At 32.0% G+C, this 21,379-nt stretch overlaps 1 protein-coding gene across 1 annotated transcript in view; it reads right to left on the reverse strand.

Moving 5' to 3' along the window:
* Positions 1-1,545: 1,545 nt before the first annotated feature.
* LOC106460571 (zwei Ig domain protein zig-8-like) overlaps positions 1,546-21,379 on the reverse strand; it is a 147,959-nt gene continuing 128,125 nt past the window's right edge. The window contains exons 3-5 of the mRNA XM_022387321.1: positions 16,486-16,696; positions 9,478-9,774; positions 1,546-3,554 (exon numbers count right to left, since the gene is read on the reverse strand). Coding sequence (XP_022243029.1) covers positions 3,433-3,554; positions 9,478-9,774; positions 16,486-16,696 — 630 coding nt within the window. The 3' untranslated portion in view covers positions 1,546-3,432. The remainder of the gene's footprint in view (positions 3,555-9,477; positions 9,775-16,485; positions 16,697-21,379) is intronic.

Genomic DNA, 21,379 nt, shown 5'->3' on the forward strand with positions numbered 1-21,379 from the left:
ATACTTGACTATAATGTTACTGCAGTTAGAAACTATATATTTCTGACTGTTGATATGCAGTTTGTTTATCATAACAGTCTGTTCATGTCAGGGTAGACATCAGTGTAGAGCAAGTAAGAGCCTAGGACTTACGTACCAGGAAAACCAAGTTGAGTCAAAACATGTCTTGGTTATTACAGACTGCTACAGACTCTAACTACTAGATCAGTCAAATTGACCGACCTCGCAGTCATTTTTATACTCGTGCATTTTGCAGTGTAGCATTAAAGTTTAATATTGAAAGTTACGTAGGGAAGATCTATTTATAGCTGAATCATCCTTATATTCTTATTTGCATTCTTTTTGGCACTGCCATCCCTACATCATTTTACATTTACAAAATGTTTTTTATTACTTACTTATGTTATTAACCAGATTCTACTGAGTTTAACATTTACTAACTTTTTTCATACTTCATAACGGAAGTCTAATATTCTACTCATTTGGTTTATGTAATCTTATTCTTGCGACAGTGCAGCCTCTATGAACATTTGAGTTATGAAAACGATTGCCCTATTTGATTGATATTTTTTTGGGAATTGCACACTTAAGGTGTTAATTAGTTTGTAAAGCAATGAATATGCCCAAAGAAATAAATACAACAAATAAATAAACTTCATGACAAGTTTTCAAAACACCGAGAAAAACTTATTGATGTATATATATATTTTTCGTGTATTGAAGTCTGATAGTGCAGAGTTGTTAATTGAAGGTTCTTCTGCCACGAACTTCTATAACATTTTAATTTGTAATATACCATTTACATGTGCATGTTTACTTTCACTTCATACAAAAGATTTTATTCTATTTTATTACATTTGGGACAAAAATTCTTGAGATATTCTTTAATTTTTGAAGCGTGAGATGAGAGTAGCATAGTAAATGTACATGATGTATACACACATTGTTTACGATTATAAGTAAATTAGCTTTCAATAAAATGATAAAATTATAAAAATAGTGTTTGACTGGCTAAACTGGAACGAATTTCTACAATTATATTTACAGTTCCTTTGGGGTTTGCTTCTTCACAGTGTTATTTGGAATCAGACGTAATTGCTTTTGTACACCTAATAAAAACTATCAAACAAATCAGTAAACCATATAAGAGTACGCGCGAGCCTTTTGAAGAAAAGGAATATTGTAAACTTAATTTACATAAAATGAAAACAAGTAAATTGGCAGATATTTGGAACAAGATCAATAGAGGTTTAATACTAACAAAAGCTACGTTTGAAGTACTCATTTCAATATTGAAGACTACTTGAAGACCAAAGAAATAGTTCGTGTGTATTTTTCGTCGAAACATGAATGTTTGCTTTGAATAACAGAATACGCTATAAATACATTAAACGATATTATTAAACAGTGAATATTTGTATAAAGATAAAGTATGATTCAATAGCTAATATTTTTTTAGGACAGACTGTTTTATTTTTCGATATTTTTGAAAACGTGTGAATAGGATTTACTGTATTATGTAAAAAGTGACTACTTGAGACTTTATTCTCACCAAAATGTATTTATTTCCTCAGTCAGTTGACATATCACAGACAAATAAACCAAGCATAAATCCACTCACAGCTTAAAAGCGGTTTGCAAGCGGATGAAGTTCATGCATTACAGAGTTTTGTATTTTCATACAAATAAATATCAGAGATGTAAATACTTATCTTATATATTTATATGCTTATGTATATAACATAAATGTCGTTGAAAACTAAGGTACGTAAAAAAAACGAACACAAGATTTTTTGCGTCTTTTTTTTTGCGATTACCTAAAAGTCTGTTTTGATTTTGACGTACAGAAATTACATGGTTCAAAGATTAGTTTTGGAACATTATTTCTTCACGCTGAACTACAGAAAATTCATTGATTCTCTATATTTAACAAATAGTTGGACAACGAAGGCTTTTTCTTATATTTTTGACACAAAAAGAACCATTATAAATGCTTAATAATCAGTTAATTAATACTTTTAAACATGAAAAAAAAAAGTTTTACCTGTGTGTTGCAGCTGGTTGATTGGCAAACAATATCTTTAGGTTTAACATTAAATAACGCTTGGCCAATGTTTACTTTATTTGATTGTTTGAGATAATTGAGTAGGACCACACGTCCATAAGTTTTAGCTGATAGCCTAGAGAGAAGGCAGTTAGTCAAGATAACTCGTTTCCAAATATTCGGCTACTTTAATCAAATAGTGGGATTTGACCGTCACACATATATGACTCTCAAGTTACGGAGCACGATTTTACGGCAACGAGAAACAAACCACCGAGCCATGCTGAGCCTCAGTCTTTGACAGTCGGCTTAGCAATAATTGTTTTTAAGCTTAAATATATAAATTAAATTCTAGTTTTAATTTTACCTAGCTAGTTGCCAAAAATGTTTTAGGTTTACTCAAAATAAAGGTTTTTCTCTCTCTTGTCTCAGTTCTATGAGTTTCAGAATTATAAATGTAAAATTCGGGGATCGAACCTTGCCGTTCGCACAGTACAAATATACCATTGTGCGGTTTTCTGCTCAGCTACCAAGAAACAAATAAAGAAGAGCGAATGTTTGTGCTCGTTTCACAACAAGTTGACTAAGGAATGTATATTAATTCAAACTTGAGAGTCAACTTCTTTGTTCTCTGAGAAAAAATTAAACACTTTGTTTTGAAGTTCTATAGCAAAATGAAGTTATATATATATATATATATATATATAGTTATTTATTTAACAACAGGTGCGTTGATAAATATGTTTTGAAGCTCAAATATGAAAATTAACTTACTTAACATTTAGTAGGCTAAAGAGGCAAGTTTCATATGCTTAGACATTTTGGAATGTTGAAAATATCTAGCCATCAGTCAGGAATACACATAAACATTAAGATATAAAGTAATTCACTTTTCTATACTGTACTTAATACGGCACACTACAGGTTTCCATCATTTGTTAACTACATGTATTTGATAATAGACTTAAATCCAACAACTTTCTAATTCATCCAGTTTTTTAATCCAAATAACTTTCTGTGATGAAATCTGTTCTCCACTAACTCTCCAGTCGGTGGAATATACTCACAGTAACTCTGCCAGGTCATAGCAAGTAACATCACCAAACTGTAGTTTTCTGAATTTTATTGTTTCTCCCGTGTGTATTAGTTTATCTGTGTAATTTGGTGAAACGTTTTTCTTATGAGGATTAGTGCGAGTTTGTAGATTTTTATAACAGTTTTATTCCACAAAGTATACGTAATAGTAAGGTTTCAGAATGAAGACACATATATTTGCTAGTTTGTTCCTCCGTCTCGGAAGAGATTGAGCACAGCCCAGGGATACGAAGTAGTGTCGAATTAACAACATAAAAAAACAACAACGTGTGAAAGAACTGTCGTTCTGGAGGTCATCTTCTTACAAAACTCACCACAAGAAGTACGAAGATACACTTTACCAACAAAGTTGTAGTGTCAGAACTGCTGGATGCAGAGGAGCTGGTATCGTGCTGCATGGCCGCAGATTTTTCACCTGTATTGGATGAAATTTGAAAATATTATACATTAAATCATATATTTTATATGTAAATTCATTACTACGACATAAATCACAAACAGTTTGAGTTCATCTTAACGATGATTCTTTTACATATAACTGACGTTATAGAAACGTCTCACTATGGAATAACATTTTTTGAATATTTGATGAAGAATTTCCAGTAAATGGATTAAACAACAGAGAGTAGAGGAAATTTATTCTTACTTTCAGGATATTTATGTTCGGTTAACATACGTTTCTTATCTACAAGGTGTAAGAGCTTTTTACCAATGTTGAATGTGAATCAACGTTAGTCACTACAGATATGCCTCAATAAGTTATTATGTCTGGGAGATAAATTATTGCCGTAAGACCTTTTGAGAATGAATACTAATTTGAACACCTATAAGCATGACAGGGGGTGAGTTACACGATCTTGGGATGCATCATTTTTTTTATTTTTCTGTATGGTACCTTACATATCAGTAAATCCACTGTTAGTTCAGCGACAAGTCTGAGATCTTACAACGCTAAATTCGGGATTTGATACTCGCGATGGGCACAGGTAGCTTTGTACCTAATAACAAAGAAACAAACATAACAGTAAACTATACGAAACATTTTACTTCAGATTGTTTGAATTTCGCACAAAGCTACTCTGGAGCAATCTGTGAAAGTTGTTCCTAATTTCAAATGACAGATTAGAGAGAAGGCTACTCTTTATCAACAAAAAGTTTATTGGATTGTCAATTATAACGCTCCTACTGAAAGGAAGATCATATTTGTTTTGGGGATTCGAATCTGCGATCCGTAGATTGCGAATCGAGCACACTTACTACCAGGCCATGCCAGGTCGGTTTGACTTCAGAATGCTGTTTTTAAAATTATGTCCTGATAGCATTAGTACTTATTTTTCATATTAGTTATTAGCAAACAAACCATAGATATGCAAAAAATGAAATAAAATAATTTGAAAATTTCGTAGGTTGTATGGCGTCAAGTTTAATATACTATGAAAATAATCTGCACAAGAATACAGTCACGTGCTGATAGCTTACACTGTGATTGGCTGTCATCAAGCCAATAAAGTAGTGTCACACCAGCAAAGTGCTAATAAATGTACACTACTGTTAGCAGTAATGTGTACTGTACACTCATGTCTTTCACGAAAAAAAGTGCCACATGAAAGGTTTGATCGCTGAAGATTATTTTATGCAACAAATTAAGATAAAATTGCACTATTCAGTAACGGTGGGGTGGAAGGAAACACCTCAGAGAGTACATAAAACTAGTATTTTTAAGATACAAGGAGTTGAAATAGAAACCCCCAAAGTGATGCTAAGTATCTCAGACTATTATATCTACCCGACACATAAGAATCCAGTAGATTTATTATCAATGTCGAAGATGCCAATACAGATTTGAATATTACCTCCAGTTCAGCAAGATACATAATAGTGCGAAGTTCCATCAGAGGATATGTAGCTATTGAAATACTAATGCTTAGTTAAGCTAACCAAACTAATATGCTCAACTGGACATCAAACTTCAACTAATGGAATGAGTAAGGCTGGAGGATAGTGCTCTATACAGATTTAGCCAAATTCAAATTGTTTACAGACAATCTATGATAGTGTGTTTGATGGTAGAGAGGATAAAGGAATCACTGTCAACGTAAAACATCGACAGTGAAGCATGCTGGGTACTGATACAAACGTGGACTGTATCTCAGGCAATTTGTTTTTCAAAGTCTACAAAAAAATGGATACCTCGACTGCTCACAGGTACAAACTGATTTTTGTCCATCATGACATTCTTTCAGGAGTAAGACCTGTAAGGCAGGATTTCAACAAGACAGTGGTCCCAAGCATTCAGATGAAAAAAAGCCAATAGAACACTCGCAACCATGGCTAAATTTGATATTAATATCATTAAAGCTGTATGAGTTAATATGAAATCTGAGAAAGTCACACATCAACCGAAAAATTAGACTGAATTCTGAGAAATAATCCAGGGTATTTGAAGCAATCTTTAATACTTATACATTGATCATTGACACACGTATGGTATCAGGTATTTGGAACAATACTTAACAATTATACATTGTTCATTGACACACGTATGGTATCAGGTATTTGGAACAATACTTAACAATTATACATTGTTCATTGACACACGTATGGTATCAGGTATTTGGAACAATATTTAATACTTATACATTGTTCATTGGCACATGTATGGTATCAGGTATTTGGAACAATATTTAACAATGATACATTGATCATGGACACACGTACGGTAATCAGGTATTTGGAACAATATTTAACAATGATACATTGATCATGGACACATGTACGGTATCAGGTATTTGGAAGAATATTTAACAATATACATTGATCATTGACACACGTACGGTATCAGGTATTTGGAACAATATTTAACAATGATACATTGATCATTGACACACGTATGGCATCAAGAAAAAATATGCACATCTCTATTTAAATAAAATATGCTAGATCTGTTTGTTCTCTTTTCATTTGTATTTTCTGCAATAATATATTGTAATAATCATAAATTGGTCTTAAGATTACACTTAATCGTAGATTCTGTCGCCTGTTTGTGTATCATCTGCTCGTTTCCATATTTATCTCCAATACTATTGTGCATGTGTCAGTGATGTAGATGGACGCCACTATGTGTGTGTAGAGAGATGTAAATATATTTTACCTAAAATGTTTAATACCGAGTTCATTCGTTCGTAGATTAGGTTCGTTCTCTTATCAACCTAGTTATATAACATACGGCGTAATCTTTCATATATATACATATACATACACACACATATGTATATATATATATATATATACGTGTGTGTGTGTTTGCGTGTACATTAAATCTGAAGACATTACGTACTCACAGACATATATAACGTTTCGACACTGTTTATCTCAACTCATAGAACGTAAATTTATTTCCAGCATCTGACATCTAACATAAAATAGTTTGATGTAAACGATCGATATCAATAAAATTTATATTCCTTTTTAATATAATTACTCCTAAAGGTAGAATGTCTTTAAGATATCATTTAAGAAGGCTATTACAAATACTTGCCTCTAGAAAGAGAGAGAAGCTTTAGCTAGCTACTACTACTTGGCGATTGTGTTCAAAGTTGCATATCATTACAGATAATGTTATTTTTGTGGCTACTGAAATCTCTATAGCCGCTCTATATTTGGGTATATTTTTGAGAACTTACTAGGAGGTATGTTGAAGACAAAATGTACCAAGTCTTCTTGAAAGTGTCATCCATTTGAAAAAAGAAAAGATGAATCCATTGTTACTGGCATTTGAGCTAGTGCGACATCACCACATTCTTATCTCAGTGTTCGGTTATCAAGAACGCCTCGTAAATCTTCCAATAAAAGCGAGTACAAAGCATCTATATTATCATGCTGAACGTGAGGAATCAAAAAGAAGTAACTGATCTCCAAAGATACTTCCAAAACACTTTTAGTTTTTGCTTGTGGGAAATACCATAGTGACTGGGCATTATGTAGGAACGATTAACAACAATACAACCCCGGCCAAGTGCCAGCAGAAGATAAGAAAAAAACTTTTATATTCAAATTAATTTATTTAAAATTGAATATGCAAACACGCTCAAAAATACTGACTTTCCTCGAAGTATATCCAAGACAAGTTAAACAGTCAACTCTAATCGACGTGTTTTTCAATGAAACTTAATATGAGGGATTATAATTAATCTTAGAGGCTCATTACAATTGCTTCCTGTACTCTTTGATTAATGATAAATAATTTAATGTAGAAATAATTTCCTTTTTACTTCGAAATGGTGCAAAACTATATTATTTTTCTGGCCATGGCTTCCAGTTAAAGTAAAGTCTGTTCTCTTGTTTGACATATCTCTGTCTTCTTGAATAAGCTTTACACTTTTCGTTCTTTCATAAGACTCCTTCATCGCCAAAATTTAATATTATATTGATAGCTGCTTATGAAATGTGAACATTTATTATATTGGAAGAAAAACATTGAATATTGTGGTGGAAGATGGCAACACAAACTAAAGTTAATTTGTTACTAATTTACATAATGTTTACAAAGTAATGTGTAAAATGGTACATACCAGGTAATGCTAAGCCAAATGATATAAACACGATTCACAAACATGTTTCATAATGTTTCAAATTCATAAAGACCAAAATTATATTAGTTTTATTTTAACTTATTCAGGACACTATTTTACAAATTTGTTTAAATATATTCAATACTATTTTATTGATATAATTGAGAAATTTAAAATGATCTTCTAAAGTGATTCAAAAATGAAACTGTGTCGCTTGAATATATACAATTTTTATAGCACAAAGATTTGACGATTTTAGTTAGTCCCATTGTTGATCAAAAACCCTTAGTAAAAATAAATCAAGCTTCTTAATTACATAATCCTTACATTCTTTTCAAGAGACGCCGATAATGAAATAGATCAGCAAATGTACATAGAGCGATATATTAGCACTAATGTCAGGATCACATATTTTCGTCTGTAATCCTACATTCTCGGATCCCACTGAAGATGTTTCAAGGAAATGTCACATATGTCTATACTTTCCTCCAGTGGAATGAAGTGAGAACCACTTTCTATATTTATGAGAATTGTGTAATGTGATATATTTTTAGTTTATGTATCACGCAGGTAGAAATGGTAGAGACAATGATGCCGCTAAAAACATTTAAACAAATTTATAAAATAGTGTCTTGAAAAGGTTAAAATAAAACTAATATAATTTTGGTCCTTAGGAATTTGAAACATTATGAAACATATTTGTGAATCGTGTTTACATCATTTGGTGTTGAAAACATTCAGATTTGAGGTTATGTTTAAGTGCTATTGATGCATAAGTTCGTAACTTTTAAATAATTAATTACTGTATGTTAACTATGTATGAAATTTAGAATAGGTGTTATCTTTACTTTATGTTAGACTTATTTAACTACACGTTTAGATATTCTAATCAAAAGCATTTAATGTCAAAGGTATGACGTACGTATACTTAGTGGGGCACTTAGGAGATGTATCAGTTTACTTCTACGTTCCTAAAACTCTGCCAGTTTTAAGTTTAAAGCTATCGACGTTTTTCGTAAGATTTGATACTGCTTGCTCGCATTATTCCCTCAAATACGATAAGTATCGATATACACGGTGTCCCAAGAAACAGAGGCTCCCTTGTGATTTACTGCTTACTGGAGTTGGTAATGATAAGTTTAAATAATATGTTAATGGATTATTATTATTAGTGAAACCCACATTCCTAATAACTAATGAGGATTTACTAATTTACTAATCCTTTCTTTTTGATTTACAGGTATTTTGCATCCGACAACTGATCAAAGAATTTTTCTCATTGACAGAGTACAAAAGTGTATAAATGTGAATAAAGAACGCTTTCAGCATTTAATGTAATTGTAATGTTTGAAATATTTAATAAAACTCGTGTTATAATATTTTACATTATAAAATGTTTTCAAAACAATGGGGCCTCCTTATACTGGTGCACTCTGTATAATAATACAAACAGCAATGATTGTATATATATATAGATAGATAGATAGATATAGATTAATCGTGTTTGTATAAAGTGTGCAGATAATTTTTATCAATACCATTATAGAAATTGATTTGATAATGCTCATATCATAAGCTCACTAGGTGTTATAATAATTATATTTTATTGAAAGTTCCTTTTTTTGTGTGTTTGTGTGTCGACAGCTTGATGTTTTACTTCACACCATATACACACACACCCCACATATTTGAACACTATAATCCATTAGTGAGAAAGCTAACATCCAGTTAAATACAGTATGATTTCTTTATCTATTTAGCCCTTACCGTTCAACACATGAACATATACGCTGGTTGGTCCAGCATTGGAAGGGCCGCACGTGTAATTTCCACTGTCTGTTGGTTCAGCGTCTTTAATGTAGAGTGTGCTAATGGCCGTGTCTTCGCTGTTCTTCTCTACAGAAATCTTTCCCCGACTGGAGTCGTAGTTGATCATCCGCTGATTGTGGTACCAGAAAACAAATACAGGGGGTTCAGGGCTGTTGCTGATTACACAAGTCAAGTTAATGGAGCTTTTTGTCTTGACGTAGCGGATAGCTTCACCCTCTATCGTAGTCTCTGCCACTTTAAAATACAAACAAGAATTATCTGATTGTCAAGTTGAAAGATGTACAGAATACGCCACTGCCTAATGAATTTGACACTGTGGACTCTGTGTGGAGGTTTAGCAAGAATTCTTAAACGTATTAAGCGTCAAACACTCCAAGAAGTTGAGATCCATAAATAACATTTTATCCTTTACCTGACTCTCCAAAGTTTATTTCAAACAAATCTTTAAAATATTTCAGATTCAACTATACAATATTTTGAAAACATGCGTTAGCCAAAATACTTTTTATATTATAAGTTACATGAATCAACAAAGCAAGTAGTAGCTAACTTAGTATAAGAACAAATATATGTGTGTAATTTAGTATAAGTCATGCACAGAGACAAACTTGGAGTTGTCATTATTGAGTCAATAACTGCGTACGATGTATTCATAATATGTTTCTATATAGCAAAACAAAGTGCTTGGATTTAGGTTTGTGGTATTTCACTTTACCGATTTAGTCATTCATTTGATCACTAGATAGGTAACAACTGTAACCAAATTAGAGATTTCTGTATTTTCATAATACTTGAGGTTTGAAAAAGATTCATTATTAGTTTATATTATGTTATGTTATATCTTCGATGTTTATTATATATACATTTAAGTATTTATTTCATTATTTTTAGCATTTTGTAATAAATATGCTGTTGTTTTTTAGCTACATTTACGGATTTAGGACTAGCCTAAATATTCTATGCTGGCCAAACCTCAGGAGATATCATTGGGATTACGGCCGAAAATACCGCTAACAGCGAGGATACCCAACTGATGAACCAATGAATTCTAATCATTAGGAGTAAGAACCACACACACACACATATATATATATATATATATATACATATATTTATAAATAATCATTACTGGGTTATTATTATTATTTTAGTATTTTCCCTAATCAGTAGTTAACGGAAATTGTTATTTGAAGTTTTCCTTTAGAGCATGTCTGGAAATGTCCCACCAAACACCCTACATTTGGTAATGTCAGACATTTTTTGATAGTCAAATTAGATTCATTGTCGGTCAGTATACACGATAGTGCCTGTTACCTTGGCCTTTTATCGTGTAAGATGTTCGTCTGGTAATTTCTGTTGTTCCATCTTGTGAATGCCGAACGCACGTTTGGTTGGATATTTTCAAAGATCAAGCAGAGTTTCGAAGCAAAAGAACGTTACCATATTCTTTGTAAATAATAGTAACTAAAGGTAATTTAACAAATTAATCAAACAAACATATAGGATTCTTTGTATTTTGCAAGAAATCTTTCATTACGCATGAATGAAGTAAAATTATATGATTAACTGCACTTTTAAGATATTTATGGGTTACAAAATGGAAATAAAACCACTTTTTAAATTTAGAACCTACTATAAAATTACTTTTTTGTGTGGTGTCATCTGCATCCAGAATCTTATTGACTTCGAGGAAATAAAACTGTTTGTTTTTTGTTTGTTTTGTTGAATTTCGCGCAAAACTACAAGAGGGTTATTTGCGCTACCCCTCTTTAATTTAGAAGTGATAGACTAAAGGGAATTCAATAACACCCACGGCTAGCTCTTAGGTTACTCTTTACCAACGAAAAGTGTGATTAACCGTCACGTTAGAAATACTCCTCTCCACGGTTGAAACGGCGAGCATGTTTGATGTTAGAATTTGAATCCTCAATCCGTAGATTGGTATTGTTAAAAAACAAAAAACAAATGAAATAAAATTATTAGTTTGTTTAATATTGTTTAATTTAAACGTGTTTGCTAAGCATAGAAATCGAATACCTTGAAATTTTTAAAATTAATAACAAAATTTTATAGGCTTTTAGCTTATAAGAAAAGTCTGACGTTATAATATCTATAAAATGAAAATAATGAGAGAGTTATTTTGAAAATAGAATTTTTACGTATAAAAATATAAAACGTAAGCCCAATAAACTCTTATAATATTTTGGCAAATATGAGTGTATACGACAAAAAAAAAGACTGAAAAAATATATTTATTAACACGCGTTGCTGATTTTCACACACAATTTTTTACCTGTTCAAACTGTAATCACACACACACACAAATAATATGTTTAAACACAAAAGAGCGTTTTTTCTCAGCACAAAAATGAAATTATTTGAACAGCTTCAAAGTTTCCTTTCTAATATTTTATTTATTTTTATTAAGTAATCTAAGTGATCGTTGATGTACACGAGGTTGGCGATTTGTGCCGTTGTTATCTTCATCTCTGTTGTGTCTAATGTAGGCCTAAGACTGGAAGATATCACCCGTTTTTTTTTAGGATGAATGAAAGCATTTATATGGTACATTTTATTTGTTATAAAATAATCATTTTCAAAACTATAATTTGTTGAAGCCACTTAAATTGCGTTCGGTAGTGCCCGGAATTTTGGAGATTGCAAGGCGGGATCTATTTAGTGTGATATCAGAATACATTTCACGCATTAAGATGTGGATGCACTGAATCCTTTAGAATAGATGATGGGTTGGGTTATATGGTGATGCTATCTTACTGCATATCCTATGGATGGCGACAGACAGCCTCAGTAGCTTTAGTATAAATAAAACAAATGTGTTTTTGTTTTCGGGGTGAATAGAAACATAACTTTGGAAAGAAAGGAAAGATCATGTTGTTTTTTAATCAGGTATTTTGGACAAGATGTTAGGGAAAGATGGGGTAAGACGGCCACCTAAACTCTGATTACGGTTTCATAATTTCAAACAAATGTCATGAAAAAAGTTTGTTTGTTTTTGAATTTCGCGCAAAATTACACGAGGGCTATCTGCGCTAGCCGTCCCTAATTTAGCAGTGTAAGACTAGAGGGAAGGCAGCTAGTCATCACCATCCACCACCAGCTCTTGGGCTACTCTTTTACCAACGAATAGTGGGATTGACCGTCACATTATGACGCCCCTACGGCTGAAAGGGCGAGCATGTTTGGTGTGACAGGGATTCGAACCCGCGACCCTCAGATTGCGAGTCGAGCGCCCTAACCACCTGGTCATGTCGGGCCGTTCTTACCAGTAGACCTGTAACAAGAATATGTATCACCTTAACAAGCATATCATTTTAGACGTATGAAAAAGTAAAACGCTTTTAAAATGAGCCTTGGTTTGTTGTAAATAAAACTTTTCTTTAATCAAAGATTGGATATATACCCTTTTTAGATACTGAAAAAGCGTTTCTTGATGTTTATACCTATAAGGTTAAGGTAAATTGCCCCTCATCTAACTCATAACAATTTAGTTTTCAAAAAAAAATGCTAATGCTGCATTTAGTAACTGTATTTAAATAACTCATTTGAATTTGCTCACATACGTTTATAGTTTGATGAAAATTCAAATCCTGCTTTAATGATTCACATTCGCGCCCGTACACCAGTGTGTTTACGCATAGGGGCATATGAACAACAGCCAAATATATTTCACAATAAATGGCAGCACGTCGTAGCTGATATTGTACAAAGATGGCTGTTTTACCGAAGGGGACCGGCTTACCTGTTTTCGCCCTATGGTTATTTAGACCAGAGAATCAAATCAATTGAACGAATTACTATAGAAGTTTAAGTTGCTTTCATTGTAAAAAATAATTCTTCTTTAAAACTGTATGTTTGTTGAGATCAAGAAAAGAGAATTTTTGAATTAGTTGATAGATATGGTGTGTCTTAATGTGAAACCTTTGCACTTAAAGGATAAAAAAACTAATAAATGACAGGATGCAAGTTCTGGTATGTCTTGTTAGAGAAAGCAGTTCTGATAATAACATTCACTGACCTTTGTTTGTGTACTGGTGGCTCAGAGAAAAGTCTGAGGGCCTATAACGCTAAAAATAGGGTTTTTATACCCGCAAAGGGCAAAGCACAGATTGCCCACTTCAGTAGCTTTGCGCTTAACAACAAACAAACAAAAAAACGAGCAGTGTAGATACAAAAACAAAACAGAAGATTTCAATATATTAAAATTTATGTTTCGTGTTATAAAAAAAGTGTTATTTCAGACGGAATGAAAGTTATACTTTTTTGTATAAGAAATCAACAGAACCTTTAGAGTGGTTTCCATTTCAGGTTTGAGAAGTTCAAAACAAAGAATCCTTTGGATAAAAAGAAGACTCTAATATGTTATATTAAAGGAAAAAAATCGAGAAGAAATGAAACGATTTAATGCTATATATTAACTTGTTTAAGCAGAGTAATACTTATAGCTGAAATAACGTAAAAACAATTCTCATGGACGGATTGAAAATAATGAATTACTAAAAACTAAAAGGAAACTCTTGATTTGTAAAGATTACAAGTTGTAAACTATCTTACTGGGGAAAATGGCCCTATTAAAGAACTTTTAGCAGTAGACATTTTTTTATAAAAAAAAAAACTTTTAGTTTCGAATTATTTGTTACGTTCTTCCTGTTGACACTAAAAATACAGAAGGTTAGTGCAAATTCAACTTTCTGTTTCAATTTACTTACACACACGTATTTCAAACCAAGTAATAGTTTTTTGATCGGAGTAAACAGCTCCATATTTTAATTTCATAGCTTATTTTCATTGATGAAACAACTTTTTTTTCCGTTAGCACAAGTATACCAGTTTATGTGGAATAAGAAAAATGTTAATTTCGAAAAATTAATGGAGTTCTATATTCTACCATTCTGAACTGATCGAAAGATTCAATTTGTTTTCCATAAGTGAAGTAAACTTTTGCTTTTGTCGGATCAGAAAAATAATATGTGGACAATTTCAGATTCTCCCTTTAGTTAACCGAACAAAAGTCATGTTAAAATGTTCTGATCAGAAAAAAATGCTGTCAACAGGTCAAACCAATAACAGCGAATCATTTGATGAAACAATAACCAGAAGCGAAATTTTAAATGCTTACCAGTATACATATATATATTAATTTGCTTATTTATTCGAATGAATTACCGATTTTAGTTTTTTTTAAAGGAAAAGCAAAACATGGACTGAAGAGAAACTTGTATCCATTTAAATTTCTTGTTGTTCCGTAATAAAGGCTTTAACTTTATTTTATATTCATCTAAACGGGATTTGCTGCCTACTATTAGAAGGATCAGCTTATTTGGATACTTTGAAATTTCTTGTTGTTCCGTAATAAAGGCTTTAACTTTATTTTATATTCATCTAAACGGGATTTGCTGCCTGCTATTAGAAGGATCAGCTTATTTGGATACTTTGACATTTCTTGTTTGATGATAAAGAAAAAGAAACGTAGCTCTTTCATAAGAAATTAAGTTTATGGTTTTTAGGGCCGAAAATAAAATTGTGAGACAGATTCTGTGTTCAAGAAGTTTTTACCAGGGAAAACTGAATTGTTTTAAAAATTAAAGTATTTGGTTTGATTTACAGATAAGAAAATGGACTTAACAAAATTTCTTGTTTTTGGATTGAAGAAAACAGATGATTTAGACAGATCGAAGATTAGGTATATTATTATTATTATAACTATTTTGGATAAAGTCAAATTGATCTGACTTGATGTCGAAATAGAGGACTGAGAAGTATCCGAAATTCTAATATGATAAGAATAGAAGATGTAATTCAAACGTTTGTTTATTTTGTTGTTCTTATTTTATTATGTATAGAAAAATGTTCATTATTAAGTTAAATTTATTTTATTTTCCATTTAAATTTTATGATAATTTATAAATTAAGACTCTTTGTTCATACTTAATAATTCTACTCTGTTATATTTGTGTAAAACAGTAATTTTTTGCTTAGAAGACTGTTAAAAATCTCCCCTCATAACAGCAGAAAAAAAACAGTTCCTTCAGAGAGTTGATTGATCTGGTTTGTTTTCGAAAAGAAGATTAAAAGTTCTAGTCTGTTATATATGAGGAAACCAGCAGCTTTGGATAATGCCAAAATTTAGATCTGTAAGACTAGGTAAAAACAAAAAGTATCGAGCAAAATGGTTCTATTGGAGAAATGTTAAGCAAAGTATTGAAAATAATTAGTGTTCTATAAATATCAGAAAAATTGGATTTTTCAAGATATTGAGGGTGTAACTGTTTCAGACAAGTTGATAGTTCACGTATTCAAAGTTACTAAAAGAATATTCTTTAAACACATCTTATCTTATGTCTTGTTTTTCCATAATCTCCATACTCTATGGAAGTAAACCCACGTTTGAAATAAATGAAAAAATAGGAATTTGTAATTTTTTTTAAATACAGTTTAACTATTTCAAGTGATTGATCATATAATTCCTTGTGATGTGTATGATAAAAATATCTTACATACGTTCTAAGCTGTATAACTCAATTTTCACAAAGAACAGTAACATTAAGAGTTGTTAACAAGAAAGAGAAAGGTACATTCAGAATCAGGGATAAGTAGGAGTACTTGATTTAGTGAATGAGCGAAAAAATGCTTTCGTCGGTAATATGTTCCTTTTTCTATATTCCACAGTTAATAAACAATCACATGAATGTTTTCAATAGCAAATCTACTTTCATCTAGTTTAAAATTATCATGAACCTCATTTTTTCTTGCTGGAACTTCAGTCAACCACGTTCTCTAACAAACCTTGTAACAGAATATATACACACACGACAGTAACAATGTTCAGTGCAGGGCAGTAAAGGAAGTAATGAAGTGAATCCAATTCCACTGATGCTTAACACCCCATGTTGTTTTGACACTGACAAGTTCCACAAGAAAGCTTACCTAGAACAGTGAGATTAAAGAAGTGACTGATTTTCGGGTCGGAGCTGATTTGACATTCATACAAGCCAGCATCACTCAGCTGAATAAACTTAATCTGTAACACCCAATCCTTGGCAGCCTGGATAAGGACGGCTTGAAAACGGTCGTCTGCGATATACGTATCTGAGCCAACAGTCAAAACATGAAAATCTTTTCTTCGAATCCAAGAGACCTGCAAGAGGAATTACCCAAAGGTTTAACCTTTTTAATACGTGTTACCTTAGTGAATTTATTATAATCCAGTGTTTCATGTTAATTTTGTTAACCTAAGAACAAAAAGAAAATCATTTGAATGTTAGTGTCAGTATTTTAAGAGTATTCAGAAAATATTTAACTATTATTTAATATACTGATTTCCTGATTGATTAGATGCAGTGAATTGAGCATTTCGTCTATCTCTTTGTAACGTTGACTTCAAACGTCTTTTCCTTTACAGTGATTTTAATGACTTCTTTGTAGCTATAACTACACATTTTTGACATTTATATAGCTCTGATTCCAAAGATGACAACTGTTAATGGAAACCTAGCGGCCTAGCAACGCGCCCTCTGATGACAATATTTGGTACTATGATATCATGGCCGCCTGTCATAGAGGCCTGGCAACTTATATTTAAAGAACGTAGAACTATGCCCTTGCCATCTTTCATGACATCACCCCCTCTCCCCCTCCCCAACTTCCGTTTTCATGTGTCATGGCGGCATGCCAAATTCCTCCTGTGAAGAGCAGGTCTTACTACTCACTACATTGTCGTTATAAATTATTTTTGAATTATTAATCAAAATATTATAATAAAGTCTAGATATGTGAAAATGAAAGAATACAACGAATGTGGGAAATAGCAAAAAAGAAGTCTGCAAAGAAGTTGTTACAAAGGCTATCACGTGCGTACCTAAATACTTTTCACTAAGAGAACTTGTGGTCCTTAGTATTATAATAACTAATACATAAGGTAGATACAAAATCGTATAATTACTAAAGAAAACACCTTATCAAATCTATTTTTTTATTTACTCTTAAAACTTACCGAATAGATTAACACTTTCGGTTTATTATTGTATAAAAGGAAACGGAATATTTGAAGGCTATTACATTCTAAAATATCCTAAATCACGTGGATTTCATTAGTTGTGTTATATAATTTTCAATATTTCCCTTTACAAGGAAAAATCATTTGCAGGTGTTTTCATATAAACAATACATATGATCATCTTAAGTAGAGCGTTCGAAGGTCATACAACTTCAATATTTCTTCAGAAATTGTTACTTGTTACATCCTTGGAGTTGGATTTCAACGTCATCAGAATTCTTTACATTCATATTTTTTCCAAACAACTGATATTTATCTATAGACCAGATGTTTAAAATCGCCAGCAGAAGAACGCCCAACTCGAAATGTTGTGAATTCTATAAAAATCAGTTTATAATATACTATTTGTTTGTGGTATATATATATATATATTTTCCTTCCTTTTTGCGATTTCGATATGTCCAAAGACTACCATTTCAGCAAGAGAGTAAATATATTAGGCTAGATACATAGCAGTTCAAATTCTTTCATCAAATATTCAAGTGCTTTTTTTTTACAGATTTTTGATTTTAAAATGTATAATTATATCTTAGTTTTAATTCTAATATAATAAGTCACATTATTATTAGATAGCTTTGCCCCCCCCCCAGTGGCACAGCTGTATGTTTGCGGACTTACAACGCTAGAATCTGGGTTTCGATACCCGTGGTGGGCAGAGCACAGATAGCTCATTGTGTAGCTTCGTGCTTAATTAAAAACAAAAACAAAACAATAGATAGCTTTAAGATAAAACCCTTTTATAAATAATTCTGACAGAAAGAAATCAAAATTATGACAATCTAATTATATTTAAAATAATAATCAAATCATTACAATGCCAATTTTGAGGTTTATTTTACTAAATATTCTATTATATCTGCAAAAGAAGTATAATTATAGAGTAATGATATTCTTGATCTAAATGGTTTACTATTGAATAATCGAAAATCTCTCTTTGTATTTCAACATTCTCGTATCGTCAGCCGATTCAATTAATGTGAAAGCAAATATTAGACACAACTCACCACTGAATTTGAAAAACTCAAAAATAATTTCAGATCCAATCACACCAGCCTATATCAACTGAAACCACGGCTTTGACCTTAGCAGCTTCTGAACAATCTCTTTCACCATACTGCTACCATTTCAGAACGAATCACACCAGCCTATATCAACTGAAACCACGGCTTTGACATTAGCAACTTCTGAACAAAGTCTCTCACCATACTGCTACCATTTCAGAACGAATCACACCAGCCTATATCAACTGAGACCACGGCTTTGACATTAGCAACTTCTGAACAATCTGTCTCACCATACTGCTACTAATTAGAATGAATGTACAAATGAGGACATGGGAAAGAACTTTATCAAACTACTGCGTCAATGAACTAAAAGACATTAAACAGTTAACAAATCTGTCTATCCGTTTTATATCACAAGCGGAGAGGAGGGAAATTATTTAATTTAAATAATTAAAGAATTAAATCTACTCACATTAACAAATAAGTTTTATTTCAAATTGAATAAGGCCTCAGTATAAGAGCCGAAACTTCGTCCAATTCATTAAGACCAAAACTATACAAATATTATTTACTGACTAATAACTATTAAATTAAAACCACTAAGTGGTATAAACATTAATTTCAAGAAACAAACTGTTACTAGAGTTTTTGCATTGTTTTGTTTTAATATTATATTTTTGAAAACACTTCTTACTGTTTTTTTATAACACAAACTATATAGTTGTTTTATTACTGATATACTCCATAACTAACATCAATCGGAATTATTTTTGGTGCTTCACCAAGCTAGAATTAATGTTCCTTGGTATTGTTCTAGAGGAAAAATAGTTCGCCCGAGCATGCACAAGTAGAATAGTTTATTACGACTACATGCATATTCTGTAGTGAAATAGATGATGCTAAAGGAACATAACGTTCCTTCTTGACTTGCGTGGACATTTAGGCACGTTATACTGGATCGACGCCAACGTTCTTTAGTGGTCTAGTAACATGTGCTGTACCAGTCTTCTGAAGCTATAGTTATATACAACTATATCAGATAGCTGAGCAATTCGTATGAGAAAGATATATTGCTTATGATTATATTAATAAAAGAATGATGGATTGAAATACTAGAGTACATTCTTGGAAAATCATACACAAAACAGCACAGACATTACTGTGTAGTCGTTACATGGAAATATATTCTAGTTATCTAAAAGTATGCAACAGAATCTGGTTTCAAACTTTAAAGACCTCGGGAACATGTCAAAATAATCCATATTATATTTTGGGCCAATTTGACATTGTGGTGTCAAGCGAACCCAACGTTATGAGGTGAACCAATGTGAAAATTTGGTCTCAAAACATATGTTATCAGGTGGGCCGATGTAAGATTGCAGTGTCAAAATATCCCATCACTAACTATAAAAGGCTCATTCCATCTGTCACTCTGTCGAGAACATTTTCACGCTCCTTTTTTAGTAATGCTCAACAATACACATCGTCGCTTAGCAACAAAACAATCGCCTGATTGTTCTTAGGCCAACTATTGTGTTTATGTTGAATGCTCAATATTCATGTTGATTTGTTAGGAAGGTTTGTTTTTAGTCTTTTTTTACAACTCTGGTGATATAACAGCAAAATAGTTTAATTCAGAAGTTTGATGACATCAAGTTGTAGCCAAAAGCAAAATAAAATTCACCGAGTATTGTTTCAGTTAAGCCTTACGTTGCCTAACGCTTAAATTAGACTACAAATAGGCCTACTATTACTAACGTTATAGAGCCTGTATAAAAAGTTTTAAGTTGTGAATAAATGTTTATTAATAATTTTGTTTTTGTATTTTAACAAATATATTACTTACTTGGCCTTAAAACATAAAGAAAACTAAACGTTTATTTTATCCTTTTGTAGAGTCGAAATAGTTGAAAATTTGTGTTGGAATGTCCACACTTGTTTTCTACTTCCTGATCTATAATACAGTGAAAAGACTCAATAGTGCTAGTTAAGGCTCTTTCAGAGTGCATCCGTACTTTTGTTCACGATAACATTTCATTTTTCTAGATGGTCTTTACTAAAAAAGTGTTGATTAAAGAATTACTTCGGGACTGATGAAATAAGTGAAGAGTAAGTGCATTTTGGTACAGACATATTCGCTTTAGTTGAATTCTATAATTTTCGCTAATCATTCAACAATGGTTTCTCGTCATTTTTCACGGGCTTTAATACTAGTGGTATAATGTTACCCAACGTGATATCATGGCGTCAAAATATTCCACGCTGTTACCATTAGGGTAATTATTGATTTTTAGTACTAGACTACTCAATGGGCTATTTGCGCATTGTCTACCACGGAGAGTCGAACTCCGGATTTTAGTGCTGTAAATCCGTGTCAACTTACCTCTAACCCACCGGGAGACTTTGTAACTTGTAACAAATATCCAAAAAAAAGTCAATATTCTGTACCAAAATTTCAGGCAAACTTTAGATTTAAACTTAAATAAAAATCTTAAATACCAATATATATATTATTACGTCTCCGTTCGTTCGTTCATTTTCCGTAAATTTGTTCCGACGAAACTTTAGCGACACAAGTCCTTTCTTAAATAAAACTGGTTTATTCTTTCCGAATACAACTTTACGATACACTTAATTTCAACAGTCGCTCTATAACAACGCTATAACTCACGTCTCACGTGGCCAACAATATTCTGTCCGCATACATTCAATTACTCATTACCTTGTTCCATCACGTTGTGAGCGTCTTATATATACCAGA

This window comes from Limulus polyphemus, unplaced genomic scaffold, assembly GCF_000517525.1.
Source record: "Limulus polyphemus unplaced genomic scaffold, Limulus_polyphemus-2.1.2 Scaffold797, whole genome shotgun sequence".
NCBI classification, from domain to species: domain Eukaryota; kingdom Metazoa; phylum Arthropoda; class Merostomata; order Xiphosura; family Limulidae; genus Limulus; species Limulus polyphemus.